The 24,031-nt window shown below is 41.6% G+C and overlaps 2 protein-coding genes across 2 annotated transcripts in view; both read left to right on the top strand.

Moving 5' to 3' along the window:
* DHX37 (DEAH-box helicase 37) overlaps positions 1–24,031 on the top strand; it is a 48,053-nt gene that overhangs the window by 19,134 nt on the left and 4,888 nt on the right. Inside the window, exons 11-25 of the mRNA XM_018557283.1 lie at positions 1,733–1,847; positions 2,010–2,108; positions 5,381–5,451; positions 5,563–5,707; positions 5,993–6,069; positions 8,415–8,647; positions 9,281–9,392; positions 9,609–9,715; positions 12,441–12,629; positions 13,625–13,749; positions 17,092–17,208; positions 17,288–17,460; positions 19,740–19,854; positions 21,786–21,923; positions 22,857–22,951. Of these exons, the coding sequence (XP_018412785.1) occupies positions 1,733–1,847; positions 2,010–2,108; positions 5,381–5,451; positions 5,563–5,707; positions 5,993–6,069; positions 8,415–8,647; positions 9,281–9,392; positions 9,609–9,715; positions 12,441–12,629; positions 13,625–13,749; positions 17,092–17,208; positions 17,288–17,460; positions 19,740–19,854; positions 21,786–21,923; positions 22,857–22,951 (1,911 nt within the window). The remainder of the gene's footprint in view (positions 1–1,732; positions 1,848–2,009; positions 2,109–5,380; positions 5,452–5,562; positions 5,708–5,992; positions 6,070–8,414; positions 8,648–9,280; positions 9,393–9,608; positions 9,716–12,440; positions 12,630–13,624; positions 13,750–17,091; positions 17,209–17,287; positions 17,461–19,739; positions 19,855–21,785; positions 21,924–22,856; positions 22,952–24,031) is intronic.
* Positions 16,800–24,031, top strand: part of UBC (ubiquitin C) — a 29,702-nt gene continuing 22,470 nt past the window's right edge. Inside the window, exons 1-2 of the mRNA XM_018557304.1 lie at positions 16,800–16,805; positions 21,176–21,183. The gene's annotated coding sequence lies outside the window, so the exon portion shown is untranslated. The remainder of the gene's footprint in view (positions 16,806–21,175; positions 21,184–24,031) is intronic.

The raw sequence follows: 24,031 nt of genomic DNA, 5'->3' as shown, positions 1-24,031 counted from the left end.
CCCTCATTGCACTGGAAATATTTTCTCTTGTACTAAGTGTGTGTAAAAACAAAGATTGTATACACATAGTAAAAAAGAAATACATTATAATTTCCCTTTTAAGTGGTAATGGCTATGAGCTCTTATCAATTTTGTAGATCTACTTCATAAATAACACTAAAATGTAACCCAAAAATAAACACGACTAGACTGATTTAGTTTTATCCAAATATCAATACATACAAAAATGTATGTTTGCATTACAGGCATACAATTTGCTCTTATGTCACATACTGAACAGTTTGGATGGCCATAGACTGATAATTACAAGCAATAAATCCAATACTGAGCATGGTTACAATCCCCCAGGGCAGAGGTGCAGGGAGATTTTTCGCCTTTTTGGCATAGCCATGCATGTTGGCCCTATCTTTTCTTGGAAATGTGTTCATGTACATTGTTGCATGCTAAGCTGTTCTTCAGATAAAATTGCAGCGGGTTCCACCTCATTCATGAATGGTCAGATATCTTCCCTTCTCTCATTCACAGGAGATATCTGCTTATGTATGGTCACCCTTAAGGTGCCCATACACCTTACAAATATCTGCAGATTTTCTGTGGTCAGATGGAAAAAGTGCAACAGATTGGCCCAGGTGGAGATTACTCCATCCACACAGTTTAGCGTAGATGGAGGAATCTGTTGCACCTTTTCCATCTGACCACAGAAAGTCTGCAGATAAATCGTAAGGTGTGTGTGGCCAGCTTTAGCCAGCTACACTTCAATATGATTCTAACTAATAGTACAAAGTTATGCTTACTCGCATAATAAGCGGGAATTGCTAGATTCCAATTAGCTTTTTGTTGCATATTTAACGTTGTTCCTCCTTAATCCGCTAAATCCTATTAGTAGTTTCTAGTCCCCTCCTGCACTATGCAGTCATGCAGGGATTTACTGCATACTTAACATTTTCTCAGGAATAATGGTAGCACAGGGTATGTAATTTGTGTGCAACAGGTCATGTTTAATTGCCACCAGCTCTAGTAATGTCCAACATGAAAGCAAGTCTGTACAGAATTATGTTTAGTGTAGTGGGTGAAAGTCCCATTATAGAAACGCAATGAGAATTAGCATCCTGTCATTCTTATCAGCATTACAAAACTCAAGTATACTTCTGCTGCATTACTGCTTTTGGAGATTAGTTCTGTATTAATACATTGTTAAAGGAGAACTATGGGGTCAGGGCTTTTCCCCATAGTTCTCCTTAGGGTAACGGGAGGACACAACCTAGCGTCCTCCCGTTACCCTAAGCTACAGCTCGCGGTATACTGAGACGCCGGAGCTGATCCCCGACATCGATGTCGAGATCCACCCAGCTGCGTGAGTGACAGCCCCTCCCCTGTCACGGCAGAGAGCCGTGACAGGATCGAGAGGTGAGCGAACGCCAGTATATGTTCGCTCACCTCCCGATCTACTGAGCCGACCTGTGACAGTCTTATTGTCTCAGGTCGGCTAGAACTATGAGGTGAGTGAAAAGCACTCACTTCATAGTTCTCCTTTAAATATAAATATATAATTTTTTTTCCCACAAATAGATACATGTAGTCTATTTGCTATGGCAAAGGTAAAAAGTAAAATGATGTGCTTTGCAGACCCCAGACAAAAGTAAATTCTGCCTGTAAAAGAACATGCATTTAGAGTCTGGAGCATGGTATGTAAGCTGTTTATTATATACATGTTTTATTTTATACATTTCAGGTGGATGCCAGGCAGTTCCCAGTCACTGTCCACTTCAATAAGCGTACCCCATTGGATGATTATACTGGGGAGTGTTTTAGAAAGATCTGCAAGATTCACAGGATGCTTCCTCCAGGTAGAGACTTGTAGATTGTAGGAGAATGTTCATTATATAGTAAGGGGCACAATTAGTAATATTTCTAGCAAATTCGTACTAGTACTAATGTGGCATTAGAAGTAGTTATATATGATGCCAACTTCAAACGCTTCTAATGTAAAATTATGTGCTTTTTTTCAGGAGGCATCTTGGTCTTCCTCACAGGACAAGCAGAGGTGCATTCCCTTTGTAGGCAGCTGAGAAAAAGGTTTCCGTATAGTGGAAGAAATCAAGCAAATTGTGAGATTCATACAACAGCAAAATTATTATTTTTTTATATGTGTATTTCCTTTTTACTTAAACATGATAATATGAAACAGGACAGAACTAGATAAACACTTGGCAGAGAGAGAGATTCTGTGCATGGGGTCAGCCCACACATGTATTGCAAAAAGTTTTTATATTTAATTATATTTTCAGTATAAGTTCACGTCACAAAAAGAATCGTTACAAACGTTCATACATAAAATCTCGTCAAAACATTTTATAATGCCATCAGGGACTTGTAGAAAGCCGTTTGAAATTCAGTTTGGTTCTAACTTTCGATTGTGAAATGCACCACGTTCACTGTTAGAGCTGCAACAATGAATCAACTAAGTCGTTTTCCATCATCGATTAGTTTGCCTTCTTGCAGCTCGCCACGTCATTTCCCCGCCGCACGACATTTCTCCTCCGCGCTGCGCCGCACGACACTTCTCCTCCCCGGAGGGCTTCCAGGTACCGCACATGCACAGCGGCCACGTTGCTCCACCCTACCTGAGTCCGGGGCGGCTTCACTGGGTCGCAGACGCCAAGCCGCTAATGGCGTGCCTCATCCAATCGGAGCGCCTCTTGTCATGCTGTGCGTGCAGCGTTGATGTTTGAACCCCGTGAGCAATGTTAGTACTGTGTATGAAAATATACGTGGTCACCGTAGGAGAATCTGTTCTCACGGCCGGGGTTGATGGACTACAATCTCAATACAAACTAGTAGTCCCATCACTGAAGCCTTTTTTTTTAACCGATTAATTGAACTTAATAATCGGCTAACTAATCGATTTATTATTGCAGCACTACTGTTAGAAGTTTGTTTGAGAAAAATCCATCCTGCTTCCATTTTTTTTTAATCACTGAGGTTTCCAACGATCATTGATTCCACCCTATTAACTATTAGGAAATTGAACAAACGTCCTAAAAAAAAATAAACATTTTCAAATGAAATTGTACTGTTGTATGGCCAGCTTTTAATAAGAAAAGACCAAACCCTTCTGAAATTGTTTATGAGCCCAGTCAAAGAAGCATAGATTTCTGTCACTCAGCCTGCAGGATGGCCTAAAAAGAAAATCGAATAGATTCCTCCATCCACACAGAACAGTGAGGATGGAGCGATCTCGCCTGCCAGCTATTTAGACAACCTGCACTTTTAGCTGTCTGAATACGGGAACAGTGTCTGATTGGATATAGTCATTGTTCTGCTGACAATTTTCTACCCAGCTCCTTTGAATTGTTTAATTGACGTTTGTTGAGTCAGGTGGTACTGACAGCCACCCAAATCTCGAATTTAAGCCAATGCAGCAGGAATCGCATTCAATTTGTGCCGTGTATGGATACCTTAAGCATGTGAATGGATTAGTAAACACTTATTGATACAGTGCCTGTGGACAAATGTCATGTGAGGATTATTTTAGCACTCTATGCAAATAACATGCTTGATAAGTCCATGATTTCAAACAACAATATTTGTGCCAGGTGTGGTCTGCATTTTCACAGTAGGTAGGACACAATAAGAAATGTGTCATGACTTAGCATCAATGTTGTTAAAACACATCAAATGGTTAGAAAACATTCTAAACAGTGCAATTTAGGGGTCACTAAATTGCAGACTTCGGTCCGGAGTGACGGTTCTGTCCGGACCACAATTGCGCACTTGTGCTGGTTCATGGCTGGTTGACTGACCGTAGATGCACCTGCCACCAAAACTGACAGCCAGACAACCAAAACCCATATAGTCTCTGGTTGCAAGGGCCGCTGGTGTCCTAACAACCAATGACATCACATGCCCTCTTCAGTTATTGGTTGCTGGTGTCCTAACAACCAATGACATCACAGGAGGATGGAAGAGTAGCTTCTCCTGTCCAAACCTGCAGCCCTCTCCAGCTACCTTCCTCTTCCTGCTATGGGAAGGTATGCACTGATGGGGAGAATTAATGTTAGGGTGCTGTCTGATGGGAACAACTGATCATTAGTTTTCCCTATCACAGTGCCCACTTACACTAGTTGTCCCCATCAGTCTGCCTCCTTGATTAGTTGACCCCATCAGAGTACCTCCTTAGATTGGTAACCAATGTAAGGGGGCACCCTGATGGTGACAACTAACGCAAGGAGGGATTCTTATGGGAGCAACTAATGTAAGGGGAACACTGATGGGGACACCTAATGTAAGGGTGTTCCTGGAGATAGAAGATGTAATCCCGTCAAGATGCACTGCAGATATCGCCACGTCTAGGATGCCAGGAGTAAGAATAAAACTGGCATTCACTAGTAATGTCACAACAACAGCTCAGCTCCTGATGTTCCTCATCCCTTCATGAAAACCTTTTGAAGTTTGAGCTGCTAGCTTGGTCTGTGTTAGAGCAAGAATCAAGGATGACAATCTTTGAGGGCACAAGCAAAGTAAAGAAAAATCCAAGATCAAGGCTGTGCCTCATCAGGAAAAACCAGATAGGAATACTAACCTACATGGTGTATAAACATACTAACATAACTGTAAATATGATATACTTTCTCCGAAAGTATGATGTGAATGTCAGTGCGCGCTCTACATACATAGGCTTGTCATGCTGGCAAACACTAACCAAGCATTTGCTCACCTGCGCGCAACTTCTTTACCAAATAGGAAAAAAGCATACTGTAGGTAAACGCATTTCATATGTATAGTAAGGACAGGATCACTACCCTCAAAAGTGATTCCTAAAGAATTGTGCATTGATGTCATTCATTGTTCTTGGAGGTGTTTTTGAAACATTGCTTGTTCCTTAGTGTCTAGTTTGACGAGGGTACCACTAAGATCGTTATTCTGTCATTACTGTCCTATATGGAATGTAGCTGTGTTATCTTTTCCCAGCATAGATTGATATCATGGTTAAAGTGTTTCTATTTCCAAAACGTTATATTTCTAGTTTGGGATAGAGTAGGGAAGGGTTAGAACCCCTGTCAGGTTTTACTGTTGCTGTGTTAGAGAGATTTCCCATCACTCTCTGTTCTGGGAACGTTTTACCAGACAGGCAGTCAAGGAAATCTATAACAGGATAATGGACAACAATAAAAGCTGACGGAGCATTCTGATGCTTCTGTCTGTATTGCTGTTGGAAAGATTTCACTTGCTGTCCTAGGAACAACTTTTTACCAGACTGGAAATGAACTAATCTCTCCAACTGAGCCTCTGATGACAATAAAACCCGACAAGTGTTCTAATGCAAATGTGTTACATGTATTTGCTTGCTGTTCATCTATCTTTGAATTCTCTGTTGTAGCCATAGAAGAAGATGAGGACTCTTTAGAAACTATAAAAGGTCACAAGAAATCAAAACACAGAAAAAACATAGTAAGTATTATAGTTGAAACTGTTGTTACCAGAACTGAAATTCCATGGAATGGTGGTTATGATTATAAGGATATATAGAAAATAAAAATGTGCACTTTTATCTTTGTGTAGACTTTGCCTAAAATAAACCTGGACAACTATTCAGCGTTGCCACTGGATGAAGGAGATGAAGACCGAGAAGCTGGAGGAGACGATGATGAAGAAGGGGAGGGATCAGATTCTGATCTGGATTTAGGAGATGGCGGATCTGGTGAAGGTCTGAAACAAACATTACTTTCTAATTCAGTGACCTGGAACGAGGTTACACATCTTGCGGTATACCAGTTCCCGCTTATATAAGCCAAAGAATCTTTAATCCAACCAAGCCACTATCATTTTTAAAAGCCATGTCAAACTGTTTTTCTCCTGTGACAGACATATTCACATCTGTCATGCAATAAGGAGATTTGTATGTAGCACTGAAGATATTTGCATTTTGCCAGTTAGCATTTGATCAATGAATGTAAAATCCCTCTAACGTGTTACATTTTTATATTTCCAGATGAAAAAGCAGACTCCTCCCTTCCGCTCTTTGTGCTGCCATTATACTCGCTGTTGGCTCCTGAAAGACAGGCCCAGGTATATTGTACATTTCATATGCTCCGACTGTGGACATTAAAATATATTTAACAAGCAGCAAAACAGCTTTTAAACCAAGCCCTCACTCACCTCTCTAGATGCTGTTCTCAAAGAGCACAACAAAGACTGTAAGGCCTCATTCACCCTGCTAAGAGCTGGCCCGTACACATCCGTGCACGGCCGTACTGGGACGCTCGCGGGAAGGACAGGTGCTGCGTGTGATTTATACGCATCGGCCTGTTCTTCTCTATGGGAGTACGCCGCCGTGCGCTCACACGAACTGCACATATGTGCGGGTGCCCGTGCTCGGACGCAGTCAGGATTCATCCTGTCTGTGCACGGATGTGCAGCGCTGGTGGCCGCGTACTCCCATAGAGAATAACAGGCTGCTGCATACAATCACATGCAGCACCTGTCCTTCCCCGGAGCAGCCCGATACAGCCCTGCGCGGATCTGTACGGGCCGGCACTTAGCAGTGTGAATGAGGCCTAAGGTTCAGTGGTTCATAACAGCTTAAAAACATTTTCTGAGTGTTACTTTAAAGGGCGGGCAGCCTACGCAAAATCTGCTGTCATAGAAAAAAAAAGAAGCTATTATTTTTCTGCCTATGTTAATTTCTCCACAATGCCATTGGACACAGAGATAAATGAATGCTTGTTTTAAAGTGCTTTTCCTGCTTGCCCGGAATATCTGGATACTCTAGTGCAGGTGTGCCCATTAGGTAGATCGTGATCTACCAGTAGCTCTCAAAGCTGATGCTGGTAGATCATGAAGGGTGTGAATGGCGGCCCCTTTATTCCGTTTTGGTATATTTATTTAGCTGTGCACACATGATTACCTATTAGCCTGAGTCTGCTGAGCCAAGCTCCCTGACACCTTTCTGGTGGATTCTGGTGGTTGAAGTGCTATGTATTACATCAAAGAATATTAGTTTACACAGCCTGTTGGACTGCACTGTTTGCAAAATACAGCAAGGTGAGCCAGGAGAGATAGCGAGGAGAGACAAGACAGGAGAGAGAGGAAAGACAGCCAGGGGAGAGAGAGCAAGGAACGACAACCAGGAAAGAGAGAGAGGGGAGACAGCCATGGGAGAGAGCAAGGAGAGACAGCCAGGAGAGAAAATGAGGAATGACAGCCAGGAGAGCGAGGAGAGACAGCCAGGAGAGAGAGCGAGGGAGGTTATTTTTTCGTTGATAGATCTCATGTAGCTCGTCTTTTGAAAAGTAGATCTCCACACAAAAAATTGTGGGCACCCCTGCTGTAGTGTGTATGATCTTGGCATAGGTTTACTTTAAAATGCATCTGCGCCCAGACTGTGGACACTAAAACATTTACATATTCTTAAGCAATTTGCTGTCCTTAAAACAAGCCATCCCTGACCTATGTATCTGAACGTACTCTAAATTAATTCATCCTCAAAGGTCACAATAGAGGCTTTGGTTTTCAGTCAGCTTCAGCACCAGAGGCAGTGCTGCCAATCCAGAAAGCAGTATGCAGGACTAGGTGTGGCCAGGTGCTGATTAACAAGCTACTGGCTTGTGTATAGCAATGACAATGCTGATCCACTGCAACATTTTTTTCATCCCACTGTAGTCTAATCAGGCATAGTCTACATGAGAGTAGCAACTCCGAATTCAGAAGAAGCATTAGATGGACTCAACAGGTATTTGTGGGACTTTGCAGGAAGGCTAAGCAATAACTGCACTTCTAATTCAAAGAGAACTATGGCCAAACCATTTTTTTTGGCTATAGTTCTTTTTTGGGTCACAGGAGTATATTTACTAATGTCCTCCTATGACCCAAAATCAGCATATAGTGGCCTACTGCAGTTGGAAAGAGCCCAACAATATTGCCAGTATCCACCCCGCTGCCTGATTGACAGCTGGCTTTGCTTCTCTAGAGGCAACAGTCTTGCCAAAGGTTAGAAGTTAAACTATTTTTTTTCTTGTATTTAATCTCAGTGTAATAATTTTATTATTATTATACAGGATTTATATAGCACCAACAGTTTGCGCAGCGCTTTACAATATAAGGAAGACATTACAATACAATTTAAGACAAGATGGTAAGCAGGGTGTACAGTATGATGTTTAACAGACCTGAGACTGTTGCTGGGTGCTGCCATCTTAGATGTGACATCAGCAGACTCAGAGCTGTCACTCTGACCCTGCTATTTTTTTTTTACATTTGAGGCTTACTGAAGAGCTTCTCATTTATCTGATGACAGTGCAGAGAGACTAATAAAAGTGTAGAAAAAAGTGCTTATTATCCTTGACTGCTGCAAGATTTCTGGTGGCAGGGGCGCTTTAACTCAGAAATGTGTAACTGATTGACAACCTTTTCAGGTATTCCGCCCACCACCCAGTGGTACCAGGTTATGTGTTGTGGCCACCAATGTGGCAGAAACGTCCCTTACTATCCCTGGGATAAAGTATGTGGTTGACTGTGGTAAAGTAAAGAAGAGATTTTACGACAAAGTGACTGGTGTATCCTCTTTCCGTGTGGAATGGACGTCACAAGCCTCAGTTGATCAGAGAGCTGGAAGAGCAGGACGTACAGAACCTGGTCACTGCTACAGGTTTGTGGTTTTTCCTATAATCTGCTTATGAAAAAGAAATTAGAACTTGAATCTATAGCTCTACACCAGTGGTTCCCAATGAATGACCCAGGAGACATGTACAGCTATGAGCTACACTGGATATTACTATAACTGCTGCTTTCTGCACTACAACCTTTTACTTATGGTTTCTGATTACAAACATTACACCCTTTACTTATGATTTTACCAGTGTAGTGGTTATGGTAGTTTGTCATAAAAGGGATGGACAGGGGCAATGGCGTCACAAGGGGGGTGCGGCCCGCACCCGGGTGACACCATTGGAGTAGACACCAAAATGACCGTGGTGTCACACCCCCCCCCGACAGTATCATGAGAGAGGAGGGGACCTGTACCCTCCTCTCTCTGCCGGTGTCCATCACCAAGATGGCCGTCAGCAGGCATCAGAAGAGTGCTGCGCGTGCGTGATGACGTCATGCGCAGTGGCGAGTCGGCGGGGTGACACCCGGTAACCTCTCCGGGTGTCACCCAGTCTCGGGACACCCCTGGGCAGGGGTGTTCATGTGCCTTGTGTATTAATGTGTTTTTTTATTTTCTTAGAATCTGTGTCCTTGTTATCCCCTGTTTAATGATGTCTTTGATTTCTGTGTACAGGTTATATTCATCAGCTGTCTTCAGTGATTTTGAGCAGTTTTCTCACCCTGAAATAACTAGGCGTCCTGTTGAAGATCTAGTTCTTCAAATGAAGGATTTGAATATTGAAAAGGTGAGGTGGAAAGCGGGTCATGTTTCATTCACAGTTATGTAAATATACGGCAAACCGGACTTTATCTAGCATATGACAAAACTGATCACTGTGGTCGGATGGATCACAAATATTCTGTTAATGGGTCTTGTATATCATTTTGTAATTTCACAAAGATGTTTGTTTTTTTTCAAATGAGATGTACAGCACATATTGGAATTCCTATTTCTTTTTCAGGTAGTAAATTTTCCATTCCCTACACCTCCATCTGCTGATTCCCTGATTGCAGCAGAGGAATTGCTGATCTCTTTGGGAGCATTGCAGGACCCGCCAAAGACTGGCAGGTATGTTTTTATAGCCCCGCTTCTGGGAATGAGCAGACTAGAGTATTGAGTTTTTTGTTTTTCTTGGTTTGTAATGGATGAATGCGGTTGAACATTTTCTGGTTTGAACTATTAAACCTTTAGCAAGCAAGCACCTGTTCATGTTGCAGTTGTCTGTTTTTTGTTGACTGGTAGCTGAGATGAGCAATGCATCCATTCTAGTAGACATATTAACCACTTGCCGGCTGGCCGATTGTAAATAAACGGCCGGACGGCTGTTTCATATCTGCGGGTGGGTGTTTATAAAAAGGTTGATAGGTTTATAGAAAGGTTGACAAACTGAAGCCCTTGAAAAACACCAGCGTTATGATGTGGGAAGGGTGAGGGAGGGCTGTGGGAAGGGTGCGTCCCCTTCCCTATGCTGCTGGCTATCCCAGGCTCCGCTGTCCTCTGTGCGGCCCCGGGACCAGCACAACGGATCTCTCCTCCGATCACTGAATGCGGAAGTGATATGAATTACATCCCTTCCACTTTTAGCCTGTAATCTCTCCGGCAAGCTGGTAGCTTGATAGTCAGCTAGTGAAGCACATTACATTACTCCGGCTTTCAGCCTATCATCTCTCCAGCTGCTGTAACGTGAGAAAATGCTAATGAAGCACATCTCTGACGTATCACTGTGTCTGTGCTATCACATAGGGGACTTATTATCCCCTTATGTGATTTGCAATAAAGTTAAGTGGTAAAAAAAAAAAAAGTCACATATAAAATTATAAAAAAAATGTATATGTACATGCCCATTCAAACAAGTGTCGGATTCGCCTACGTGTGAAAACAACGATTGCGCATATCACTGCGAACGCTGGAGTGGAAGCAATAATTCTAGTTCCACCAATCACTGTTAACTCTAAACTTATGAGCGGTAAGATTTTAAAGCGTCATCTATGCCTAATTTTGGGTACGGTAGTTTTTGCAATTTTGCAGGCAACACAGTTTTAAGGCTTAGTGTACAGATATGTCTCCTGCACTCCTTACAGCAGCGGTTCTCAACCTGTGGGTCGCGACCCCGTCGGGTCGAATTACGATTTGCCAGGGGTCTCCCTCTATTAGATAGCGGCTCCCGTCTGCCTTGGAGAGAAACACTTTCTCCCAGAAAGGTTTACTCTGCTCGATCGAGCAGAGTAAACCTTTCCCTGCGATCATTTTTTTTTTTTTTTCTGACATCTGGGGCCGCCATCAGTCAGAAAAAAAAAACCCCCATAGGAATGCATTGCTAGATTCCTATTGGCTATATCACTTTGCAATAGCCAATAGCAAACTAGCTATTGCATTGCCCTCTGCTGCTGCCAATCAGCAGGGGGGACCTGAAGTTCTCCATCAGGTCCTCTTCTAGTGATTGACAGCAGCAGAGGTTGGGTGCAATAGCTAGTTTGCTATTGGCTATTGCAAAGTGAAGAAATAGCCAATAGGAATCTAGCTATGCATTCCTATGGTGTTTTGTTTTTTTTTTTGTTTGTTTCGACCTGTTGGTCGCTGTGTGATTTTCTGCTGTGCTAGGTGAGAGTCCTCAGCCTTCTCCTAGCACAGCAGTGTCAGTTCTCCCGCCACGCCGCCAGATGTCGTTGCAGCAGCCGGGTCATCCCTAAATTTTACCGCTGGGGGGTCACCACAACTTGGCAAATGTTACCAAGTGGTCACGGCCCTAGAAAGGTTGAGAAACACTGCCTTACAGTGTCCGGAACCAACAGCAGATATTGTGCTCGCAGTGATAATCACTGTTGGCGCCATTCAAGGAAATACAGGATCATTACCACTCAGAAGATATTGTTTTAAATCTTGGTGTATATCGGACTTCTGACCGGATGGAAGCCCAGGTAAAACAGGGCGGTTGACAGCAGATGCCTCCGCAAAACACAAGTTCAAACAGGAAGTCACTCGCATTCCAATGCAATGCCAAGTCAATCTTGTTTATTGACTAGAAATAGTGTAGCATTTTACAGCAACGTTTCGGAACCAGCACGGTTCCTTCAGGCAAACTTCCTGTTTGGACTTGTATTTTCCCAACGTGACCCCATCTTTTCTTTTATTACCGAGAAATTGGGTAATAGTAAATGTTATATTATAGCATAATGTAGGAAAAACTGTTTTGGGTTTTTTTATCTCCAAAATTTTTGGTTCTTTTTTTCTTTATATAGTAAAAAATTAACCCAGTGGTGATTAAATACTACCAAAAGAAAGCTTTATATGTCCCAAACAAAGATATAACATTTATTTCGATGTGGCATTGCATGACTGAGTAAATGTCAATGTACTTCAGTGCTGAATACTGAAAAATGGCCAGGACAGGAAAGGGGCTTAACACCCCGCTCTTCAAGTGGTTAAAGTAAAGGAACCCATCCACATCAAATGATTGTCATTCTGTAGGCAATAATTTCACAGTTGGAAGTTATTATTTGCCAGTTATCACCTAAATATGTTAATATCGCTGTCACACAGAAAGCATCTGATGGACATTCTGACACCTGTGTGCTTTTCCAGAGAATTGATTTAGATTATTAGGCTAGAGGTTCTGGGCCATGCACTTGAACCATGCTTTAGGTGTCCTATCTAATGCTGACTTTGCTTTGACTGCTGTAGAAATGCTTCACTAACCAAACAACTTGAATGCTTTAAACTACGATAATTGCTTTTATGCATTCTCTAGATTTCTTTCTGTGAATTTTAACATGATACGTTTTTATCATTGCAGATTAAATGTTCTACAGAAGGCTAAACTCAGCAGTCCAATCACTCCTCTAGGGAAGACCATGGCATCATTTCCAGTAGCTCCACGCTATGCTAAAATGCTTGCTCTGGGGAAGCAGCATGATTGCTTACCTTACATTATTACTATAGTGGCAGCTATGACTGTGAGAGAACTGTTTGAAGAGCTGGACAGGTGGGTGAGCAACATATTTACCATATTGTGCTGTTTTATAAAGCTCATACCTTTTTCTGGTGTTTTTGTATGTCTATAGCCAACATTATTGGATTATCACAATTCATCAACTGTTACAGAATGTGTAGCCCCAGAGCACACCTAGCTGCCCAATAGTTCTTTGAAAATCTTTATTATACAAATTAAGGAGGCACCGATAGCGACTAGCGTTACTAGTATAGCTATCGGTGCCGATACCGAGTATTTCGGCGAGTACCCGTACTTGCCCATATGCTACGATGCCTAGCCCAATACTTCCTGTTTCAGAAAGCCAGGCAGCGCGTCATTACACGCTTGCCGGTTTCCTGATTGGCCGGGAAGCGGCTCCATGCTCTCTCACTTGCGATAAAAGAGCATGGAGCCGACTTCCCGGCCATTCCGCAAGCCGGGCAGCGCTTCATTGCACGCTGCCCGGCTTCCTGATTCGTCAGGAAGCTGATTGGCCGGGAAGCTGGCTTCATGTTCCCTCCTTGAACTTCACCTGCTGTGTAAATGTATTTAATATGCAGTATTTTATATATGCCTGATTTAAAAGAAAAAAATTAACTTTTTCTTAAACTGGCCATACACTGGTAGATTTTTGTTCATGCGAAAGATAATGCCATAGGAGACTTGACAACTGTCATTTGAAAATTCCTTTGATATTAACATTTGATTTGTCATTATGGTTGAAAACAATTGTTGATTTGCCCCCGCATCTGTCTTTTAATTCTATAGAATCTCTACAGGATTCAAAAAAAGGGAATGCGTTCTGGGGAAGATTAGAACAGTTTTGATTCTTGCGCTATGTGCTTTATTGATGTGATTAAACATGAAATGATTTGACCAGGTGGTGTACAGCACTGAAAGGGTTCCGTCTAAGCTGTACATTCATTAGAGGGAAAGAACCTCCTTCCTTGATTTCACATTTGTACATTTATCTGTAATGTTAGAATTGTGTTTTTGCTTTTCTTTAGACCAGCAATTAGTGATGACGAGAAAGAGACACTGAAAGCCAAGAAGGCTCGAGTGTTACAGATGCAGAGGATATGGGCAGGGCAGGGCCCCGCTCAAAAGCTTGGTGACTTGATGGTTATGTTAGGTATGTATCAAAGGCCAGCATGCTTTTTCCAGTTTCTAAGCAGCAGTTGCCTTTAAAAGGAAAGTATAGTGAGGGAAATTTATCAGAATTGGAGCAGACATTATCTGGAGCAGTTATCCAGGGCAACCAATCAGCTTCTCTCTTCAGTTTGTTTTGTTAACCGCTTGAAGACCAGGTGTTTAGACCCCCTTCCTGGCCAGGCCATTTTTCAGTGTTCAGCGCTGCAGTACTTTGACTGACATTTATTCCGTCATGCAACGCTGTACTGAAATTAATTGTATACCATTTTTTTGGAGACAGATAGAGCTTTCTTTTGGTGGTATTTAATCACCACTGGGGTTTTTATTTTTTACTATATTCAGGAGAAATTACTGAAAATTTTGAAAAAAAAAAAGTTTTTTTTTTACATTATGCTATAAAACAACTAATATTACCCACTTTTTTGGTAAAATATAAAAGACGGGGTCACGTCGGGTAAATAGACACCAAACATGTCAAGCGTAAAAATTGCGCGCACTCGCAAAAAACTAGCATACCCAAAATTGGCCATAGGCGACGCTTTAAAAGCTTTTACCGCTCATCAGTTTAGTGTTATCAGTGATTGATGGCCCTAGAATGATTGCTCTCACTCCGACGTTCGCGGCGATATGTAACATGTGCGGCGTAATGGGTGCAAACGTCGTTTTCGCAGGTATGCGCACCTGACGCATGTTTACATGCGTGTATGTAGGGGTGGGGATTTTTACTGTTACATCCGAGCGGGCGGATGTAACAGGACGTGTATACACGCCCAGTTACATCCAAGAAGCTCCCAGCAGGCCGTGTATACACAGCGGCTGGCTGGGAGGTAGTTAAAGTAGAATTAAACTCTCCTTTGTTTTTGCATATATCTACTACCAGTAGATATATGCAAAAGTTACCAAATAGGTAAACACGTACCTGTGTCACTCCCTTCTGAAGATCTGAGTCTTCTTGAGTGGCCATTCAGGATGATGGGGCGGGCGTATGTGCAGTAGAGATGTTCGACGTGGAGGTGAATGCACGCAGCCGGAAGCATGCACGTCGGGCAGACACCGTGGGACCCGAGTAGTCTGGGCAGGATCAGAGACCGGCACCAGCGCTGGAGGGATTGATGAATACAAGTGGAAGGAAGAAGATAATCGGATCAAGAAGCATCATTTCAGTCCTTAAAGCAGCATGGGTGGAGGAGGAAACATTTGTGACTTTAATGTCCTCTTCGTTTTGAAAATGAAAGAGAGAGGCTGATTGGTTGCCGTGCACAGCTGCTCCAGATTTTGTTTGCTCCAGTTTTGATAAATTCCCCTCAGTGTGTTTTCAGTGAGGCCATATTGAGTTTTAGTGCAGTGTTTGCAGTAATTGTTTTTCCATATTTTTATTGCATTATATGTAAAAAAGAAAGTGTAGATTAGCCACTACAATTACTCTGCCTCCTTGCTTATCTGAATGTATAAGCCACATAGGGACTGCATTGTTTTCCGTGTCAGCCAAATCATAGACCTGCATTATAAAAGAGGTGTAAATCCCAGCCATTGTGTAGTGTTACATAGCAGGAAGCAGAGTATCTATATATATATATATATATCTATATAGATATATATATATATATATATATATATAAACAAACATTGAAATAAATATGCATTCCTTTTAAAGTGGAGCTTTCCTTGTTCCCTTTTAGGGGGTTCTTGCTATAATATGCAATTATTCACTGCAGATGTGCACATTATGCCACACTTTAGTGTGCTCTCCCCTAGCATTAGTGGGTCCCTGCCCGCTGTCACTGATCCGTACCACACCACTGCCATCTTCTCCACTGTTTCCTGGTCCTATGTTGCTTCCCTGCTTATTGCTCATATGAGTTACATCGTCCCCAGAATCTGACTCCATTCTCGGCATTTCATAGACGCAAAATTGTATTATGTGCATCTATGAAATGCCAAGAATGGAGCCGGATTGTGGAGATGATTTTGGCAGTAGCGATTATGCACGTCTTTCAAAAAAAAAAAAAAAATCCATCTCCTAGCTGTTTTTTATTTTCAGACTTCAGGTCTGTTTTAACTTGATGGAGAGATGTATTTTATCAGTTATGAAGTTCTCTTCTCCTTCTATAATCAATGCTGCTATGCAAATACAGGGACACTTTGGCGTCTTTTTTATAGATAATTTAAATTCACCCTGTGAAAGTTTATTTTGGGCAAATAATGCCAAAAATGTTCTGCTCGCTCAGCCTCCTGTGACAGCGTGTCAGGGAGGAGAGCAAGTGCAAACACTCAGTGATCGCTGAGTGTTTGTAAATAATTGAGGACATTGTATGTGGAATATATCCTCAATTATGAATGAATATGAAGTGACCTGCATCACCTCCTGTTCATTCATGATTGTAGTTATAGTAACCATACTCTGTCCTCCATTTTATGAATGAACAGGAACACTCAGTATAGAGGATTCCTGTTCATTGATAACAGGGGCTGCAGAAAAAGAGATTGAGGACTCTGAATCTTTTTTTCTATTTTAAAAGGAAAATATCAGGGGTCTGTTTAGACCCCTAATATTTCCCAGAAGCCCCTAAAAGTAAAGTAAAAAATAAAAATATTTAATAAAAATGAATTTCGGTTTTAAAATTTCCATTTCGTTGCACCTCTAATTTATTCCTATGCTCCTCTGCTACATCTAGTGCAGCGGTTCTCAACCTGTGGGTCGCGAGCCTCCTCCTAGCGCAGTAGTGTCAGTCAGCGGGAGGACAGCAGAGGCTGTGAATATAAAAGTGCCGCTGTACACACTCCCTGGCCGCTGCAGCGACATCTAGTGGCCCGGGAGTTTGTACAGTAGGACTTTTATATTCACAGCCGTTGCTCTCTTCCTGCCTCCCATACAGTGCGGGCTCTGCATGAGGCGGGCATCTAAGCAGTGCTGGGGCTGAGAAGGCTGCATGGAGACAGAGCAGGCAGCAGGGGCTGGGGAAGGTTTGTATTCTTGTGAGTGTGCTTCTGTTTTTAGTCCCAAGTCCAGCACCTTACTAATTCTGGAGTCCAGCACTCCGCTGGGGGGTCACCACAACTTGACAAATGTTACCAAGGGGTCCCGGCCCTGGAAAGGTTGAGAACCACTGATCTAGTGGCCATAATTGTTCATAAAAAGACCCCTAATTGTGAATAATTATTTACATAGCTTTTTATATGTCATTTAAAAAGCTTTTGGAAGAAATTTTGTAATTTTAAGATCTTGTTTTAAATATTGAGCAAGTGATCTACACTTTGTGTTTTGGATTGTTATAAAGCACTGTTTTAACGACGGAGCTACACTGTCTTTTTTTTCTTACAGGTGCAGTAGGTGCATGTGAATACTCAGGCCTGACTCCCAAATTCTGTGAAAGTAATGGCCTGAGGTTTAAGGCCATGATGGAGATACGACGTTTAAGAGGACAACTTACCACAGTTGGTAAGATATATCCACATTCACTGAAGACACATTACTAATGTGTCATAAGGGAGTTCATAACATCTGCTTCTTTCTCTAGTAAATTCACTGTGCCCTGATGTCGCCATATTCCTCGATTCTAAGATGCCACCACCTACAGAAAGCCAAGTGAACTATTTGATGCAGATTGTCATGTCTGGTTTAGGTGATCACATTGCCAGGCGGATTCGTCCAGAAGAACTTCTCAATGAGAAGTGGAGGAATGCTTATAAGGTTGGCAAATCATGTTACTGAAAACTGTATTCTGTCCATGTCGGTGGGGAAATCTCTTTTTATGCTATAAAAATGTCACCACATTACAGACAGAATGTTGTGCTAGGTTAGCTTAAATGGAGAGACTTCCATGGACCTTATTTATACACGGGGGTGGCTGCAAATTCAGTAACTGAAACCTTTTGTCTATTTTTAAGTGTATTAGGGGAAAGCAAAAAAATGAGCAGTAAAAACGTCTGATCTATTATAAAAAAATTCTGTGCCTCCCACATCCATATTGTAAATTCTGTGCCTCCCGCAACTATATTGTAAATTCTGTGCCTCCCACATCTATGTTGTAAATTCTGTGCCTCCCACATCTATGTTGTAAATTCTGTGCCTCCTGCAACTATATTTTAGATTCTGTGCCTCCCGCAACTATATTTTAGATTCTTTGCCTCCCGCAACTATATTTTAGATTCTTTGCCTCCCGCAACTATATTTTAGATTCTGTGCCTCCCGCAACTCTGCGCCATTTCCCTGCACATAGGCCTCTGGTCTGCATATTATTGGTGACTACGAGCATTTGTTCCTGTCTGCCTGTATACTTCTAAATTATTTTCAAATACATATGAAGACAAAAAATAGCACAGCAAATGCAGATGTCTATCGTTTTATTGTTGTGATGGTTCTAAATAAGATTAAAGGGCATTTCCAAAAAAAATTATACATTTGTTTTTGAACCCTTCAAATTTAATTTGTAAAAAACATTCCCACCACATCTATGATAGCTTATGGGTTTTATCTTGACAGACATCTGTTTCCTGTGTAACATCAACTTTTAGTTGGTCATTCCTGTACTATAGAGAACAGGTGATGAAGGTTGTGACTATGGCAGTCTGGAACTGACCTGAATGAGGGGTCCTAATCAGACAGATCACTGCATTACTCTGTAAAATCCTCCATAAAGCTGATCTCCACACAGGAATAATAAAAGACACAGGCATTTACTAAAATAAAAATAGTTGAATATATTTTTTAGATGCAACTACTGTGTGTACTTGAATTTGACTTGATGTCAGCCTCTTGCAAACCCTTAGACTTCGAGAGGGAAATATGGCACTAGGATCCAGTCATGTATGCTGTGTACACATGTGTTGACAAGACAGATGTTGACGGAATGGGAAATTACTGTTTGCAAAGGAATACACAATTCCTCACCCATACTATCCAGTCAGAGGCTGGGGATGGTGGGGGGTGAGTGATCTAGCTTTATCTCTTAAGTGGAGCAAAGAAAAATCAGGCCACCATCCTGGCTGTGGTGTGTGGCAGGGCTATAGAAATCTCAGGGTCAGATGAACAAAGCTACAAATCCTGAAGTTTAATCTGCTTATATTTGGCCTTCCCTGTTTCCCACCCACCTCCATGAAAATGCTAATAAAATTATTAAAAGTAACCTTTCTTTTTAAATTGCATACTTTATATTAGACCCTGTGACACACATCACTAAGTATTTGGGCTTTTCTATGCAGAGCAGGCAGATTATGGTGGGAGAGGCCAGCTAGGTGCTGTACATAGCTTCCTGAAAACATTACAGCATCTCAAGAGCCCTCAGCCCAAATGCAAGCAGTGGGCTGGCCCTTGGAGGAGTTATGCAAGTATAAAAATGCCTTCATTGGTGGGTGTCAGTCTGGAGGAGTGGGAGTTCCTAGGCAGACTGCATAACACCCACATGTTAAACTGAGCCTGCGTGATTGACGTAACTTGCTGGAGCCCCCAATGCACATTGTAAGAACAATGCTAATAGCCAAGCTCCCACAACATTTTATCATCCCACTGGTTCCAGCAGGCACAGCCTACATGAGGGTGGCAACTTTGCTCTGAATTCAGGAGCAGTGCAGCATCATTGCCACACCTTCACAGGAAGCTGCATTAGGTGAACTTCACTGACTAGATGAACAGGTATACATGGGACTTTGCAGGGGGACTAAAAGAACTGTAAGTGCAGATGCCGTTATAATTAAGTGCTGCAACATTTATATGTTTTTCATGTGAGGCCATAGTTGGTCTTTAAAGCTGGCGTTCTGATTCCCAAACAACATTCTAGTGTTGGAGTAGAAAAGCTGTACCTCTTTAGTTCCCTTTATACTTTTTGCCTTATAACTACTTTATTGGAAGCACATTTTAACGTAGAAATGTAAATAGGTCAGCAGAATGTCGCCAATAAATCATGATCATTTGATATTTTTTGAAATCTAAAAAAAGATGTTGATTGTCATTTATTTGATTTACTTCTACAGACTCCTCTTCTTGAAGATCCAGTGTTCATCCATCCAAACTCTTCCCTATTTAAGCAGCTTCCTGATTTTGTAGTTTACCAGGAAATTATTGAAACCACAAAGATGTACATGAAAGGTGCGGTGTGATGTAGCCATTCATTGTTTGTGTCTTCCAAGTATAAATGAAATATGATGAGTGCAGCCATCTAGTAGAAGTGTTATCATAATGTACACTGAACTATTTTAAAAGATGATGTTGGTGTACTTATGATCTTGAAGTCCCATGGTTGTTATAGATAGAAGTGTTATCTCTTTTCATTACCAATAATAATACCGCAGATTTTGTAATCTGCTTGTTATACTATAGTACACCTCAAATCAATTAATTGATGGGGGAAACAATGAATTGATGTCTTTCTCAATAAATTTAAATCATTGTTTATGCTCGATCATAAAAAAAAGGGTTTCCATCTATCATTAAAGTGGACTTTTACCCCCTTCCACTAAAAATCACATCAGCATGCAGCTCTGCATGCTGATATAAAAATCATCTTACATTCATTAAACAATCACATTTTTCTTTTACATATATTTCCAGGTTTTCCACTTCCTGGTCATCATAGGCATTCGCCTGTAGCCTGTGCCTAAGAGCTGCATCCTGGGAAGGTTGCACCAGCAGTGCCTTGCTGGGCAATCTCATTAACATCTCACAGAAAAGCATTTTTCCCCTGAGATGATGTGCGTGGTCACATGTCCTAGTCGCATGTGCCAGAGTTCCAGGAAGTAAAGGGAGATGGATTATTCTGCTCTTAGTAAAAAAAATAGCCACTGTGAGAAGACTGGGGAAGAAAAGAAAAATAAGTTATGTAAAGAATAAAAGCCTGCAGTTATCTAGAAGTATCTGTTTGTAGATTGTCATTACTAAACATTTCTACATGTGCCTTTTGTTATCATTTTTAAGATATGGGTAAAATTCCTCTTTAATGCCCATATTAGATAGACACATTTCTGAAATGTATTTCCTCTATTTCAATTCAGATAAAGCAGCTCCAATATCCTAAATAGATGGTGATATTTCCTTAATTCAATATAATAAGTGACAATTAAAAAAAAAAGTAGATTTAAACAGGCAATTCACGAATAAGCATACACATGTATATGAAGGGAAACATTATTTTGAAGAGCTTGGCAAAGGAAGTAAGATAGTTTTGGGGTATTTTTAATTTGAAGTTGGAGAGTATTAGTGATAACATTGATTACATTGTCCCTGCAGATGATCTTTTTTAAGCTTTGCTGCCTGTATATTTGGAGATGAATAGAAATCTACTGAGTGTTTGTGAAGCATAAACTTCCTGCCTAGCAATCTGAATGCATACACTGAAGGGCACTTTTGGCTCCCTGGAGGACAAGAGACTACTCGTTTTCCATTTATTTTCACTATAAAGGTGCCTATACACCTTACAATTATCTGCAAATTTTCTGTGGTCAGATGGAAAAAGTGCAACAGATTGGCCCACACAGTTAAGTGTAGATGGAGGAATCTGTTACATCTTTTCCATCTGACCACAGAAAATCTGCAGATAATTGTAAGGTGTATGGCCAGCTTAATTTTACTTTTAAGAACACCTGCAGTGAAAACAAAAGTATAGTAGGTTAAAACTATGCTCCCAGGGGTGTCTGCAGATAGCTTTCCGAATGGTCCAGAGCAGCCTGTAAACCCATGGTGCTCATTTTACAAGCGGCATCCCCTAGCTCTGCGATTAGAGCTTTGCCATGCTCTTCCCAATAGTGGGATGCTCTGAGACTCTGACTAATGGACAGGTTCGTGTTGTAGGGAGGTTGATACATGTGGGCCAGAGTTTAAAATTCTGAGCTAAAATTTGAACATCACTGCAAGCTCTGGATACTTTTTCATGGTGTTGTCTTCTGTATTGTGTTCCTTAAACCGAGTACATTAAAGGTCTTCTAGATTCGGCATTTATGTTGAGAGAGATCTGTTGATTTCATTGGCTTTCTGGGACTGTATGTTTCAGAGACATGACTAATGCATTGTTTCTATTATTACAGGAATTTCATCCATAGAGTCTGAGTGGATTCCTGCTCTGCTTCCACAATACTGTCACTTTGCAGACCCCCTGGAAAACCCTCCACCATTTTTTTGTGCTGAAACGGGAAGAATAAAATGTCACAGGACGAGTACTTTCTGTATGTATATTGCAAAATAGACACTCAACTGTACCTGCTAACATGCTGCCACTTTACTGTCTACTTACAGTTTAGATTTTGTCAATGTTACAGTTTGTTGTAATGATACTGATATTGGTGCTTATCTGTGTACACGTGTCTGCTTACGTGTTAGTCGGTTGTAAAGCTAATTACAGCATGACTCCTAAAGTATGTGCTGTAACATTTATTCTTTCTACAGGTGCTGTCCTAGAGTTATTAGCCCGAGGCATGCTCTTAGCAATGGGACCCATGCTTACACACATGTAACACCAACTCCATAATAATTGCTAGACCTTTTAAATGTGTTATCAGTAGGGCTGTGCAAATTAACAATTTCTCGATTAATTGTTAATCTTTTTGATCGATTAATTTTTTTTTTTAAACTCTCTGCACGAGCGCCAGCCAAGGCATTGGCCTATACACATACAGCACAGCAATGAAGTAATAAAATGAACTAGGATCACACTAATCCAGCACGTTATTATTCTGAGTTTCCACACTCAGGCGGCGGCCATATTGAGTGGGGCACGTGAGATTAATAACGTGCTGGATTAGTGTGATCCTAGTTCATTTTATTACTTAATTGCTGGGCTGTATGTGTATAGGCCAATGTAGTTGGATCTGTATGTGCATTATAATTAATCGAAATGAATCGATTAAAAAAAATTTTGATTAATCGAACACAAATTTTAATCATTACCAGCCCTAATTATCAGTTGTCAATTATCAATCATCAATTGAGAATCTTTTTCCACTGCGATACTGGCTTTGCATTTAATGCTCCATATTAGGCTTGCATGAAGGTAACCTCTGACTGTTAGGCTGTTAGACTTGATAAATGTAGAACTTTAGTTAGCATCTCCTCTGCAAACGTTGTCTTCTAATCCTACTGTGTAATGCTTTATCCCTTAGATCGAGTTGGATGGCAGCTGCCCGCTGTGATTGTTGATTATCCAGAAGGTCTAGAACGTTACAAATGTTTTGCCAAGTTCTTGTTGGAAGGAAAGGTATTAACCCCTTCATGACTGAGGCCTTTTTTTTTTCATTTTTTGCACCCATGTTATATTCCACATTTTAGGCCTGAAAATGACTTTAAACCCCCACACATTATATATTTTCTGAATGCCAAGACCCTATACAATATAATGGTGGTAGTTGCAAATTTTTATGTTGCGCAATATTAGCGCAACTCCTTATTAAACCCCAAAATTTAGTGATACATTTAATTAAATGCCCCAAAACACAACAAAATACCCATTCCTTAAATGAAATATAAAAGATGAGGTTACAACGAGTAAAACGATACCCAACATGCCCAGTTTACAAATTGCGTGCGTCCGTGAAACGGCGAAAAACTGCAGTACCCCAAAAAGTCCACAGAAGACGCTTTAAAAGCCCCCACAGTTCATCAATTTAGAGATACCCCAAAATACTGGCCCTAGAATTATTGCTCTCACTCCAACGTGCGCGGCGATACCCAACATGTGTAGCGCGTTCGTCGTTTTCATACGTAGGCGCACCCGACGCGTGTTTACGTGGTGACGCGGGGGCGGGGGACTTTTAAAAATGTTTCATTATTATTAGATTTATTTTACTTGTCCGGCGGGGGGGGGGCGGCCCCTTCTTCGGGACGCAGAAGCGATCTGGCGACAGGTAAGTCGCCAGGATCGCTTCTGTTGTAAAGCCGACAGTCGGCTCTACAAGTTTAAACAGAGTCCCGGCGGCAAAAGTCGCCAGGAGTCTGTTTAAACAGCCCCGATGCTGGCGACGTACACTGTACGTCGTCAGTCACGAAGGGGTTAATATACATAAACATAGTTGTACAAAGGACAGCATTGGAGGGAAACTAGGATGTTTCTATTTGTATGAAAAAAGACTTCAGTTCTCCATGCCACTGCAGCTACTTATTGTCATTCACACTTTTAGACCCAAGTGTACACGCACATAGCAAATCACAACTCTGGCTTCATATTCCTATTCAGTATACACACACAGGGCCGGCCTTAGGGGTGTGCGAGCCGTGCGGCCGCACAGGGCGCCATGGCAAACAGGGAGCCGTGCGGCCGTCACAGGCCGTCCTGTGGGCG

The sequence above is a fragment of the Nanorana parkeri genome, unplaced genomic scaffold (genome assembly GCF_000935625.1).
Source record: "Nanorana parkeri isolate BGI_ZX_2015 unplaced genomic scaffold, ASM93562v1 scaffold13, whole genome shotgun sequence".
Taxonomy (NCBI): Eukaryota; Metazoa; Chordata; class Amphibia; order Anura; family Dicroglossidae; genus Nanorana; species Nanorana parkeri.
This window is presented reverse-complemented; position numbering and strand designations above follow the sequence as displayed.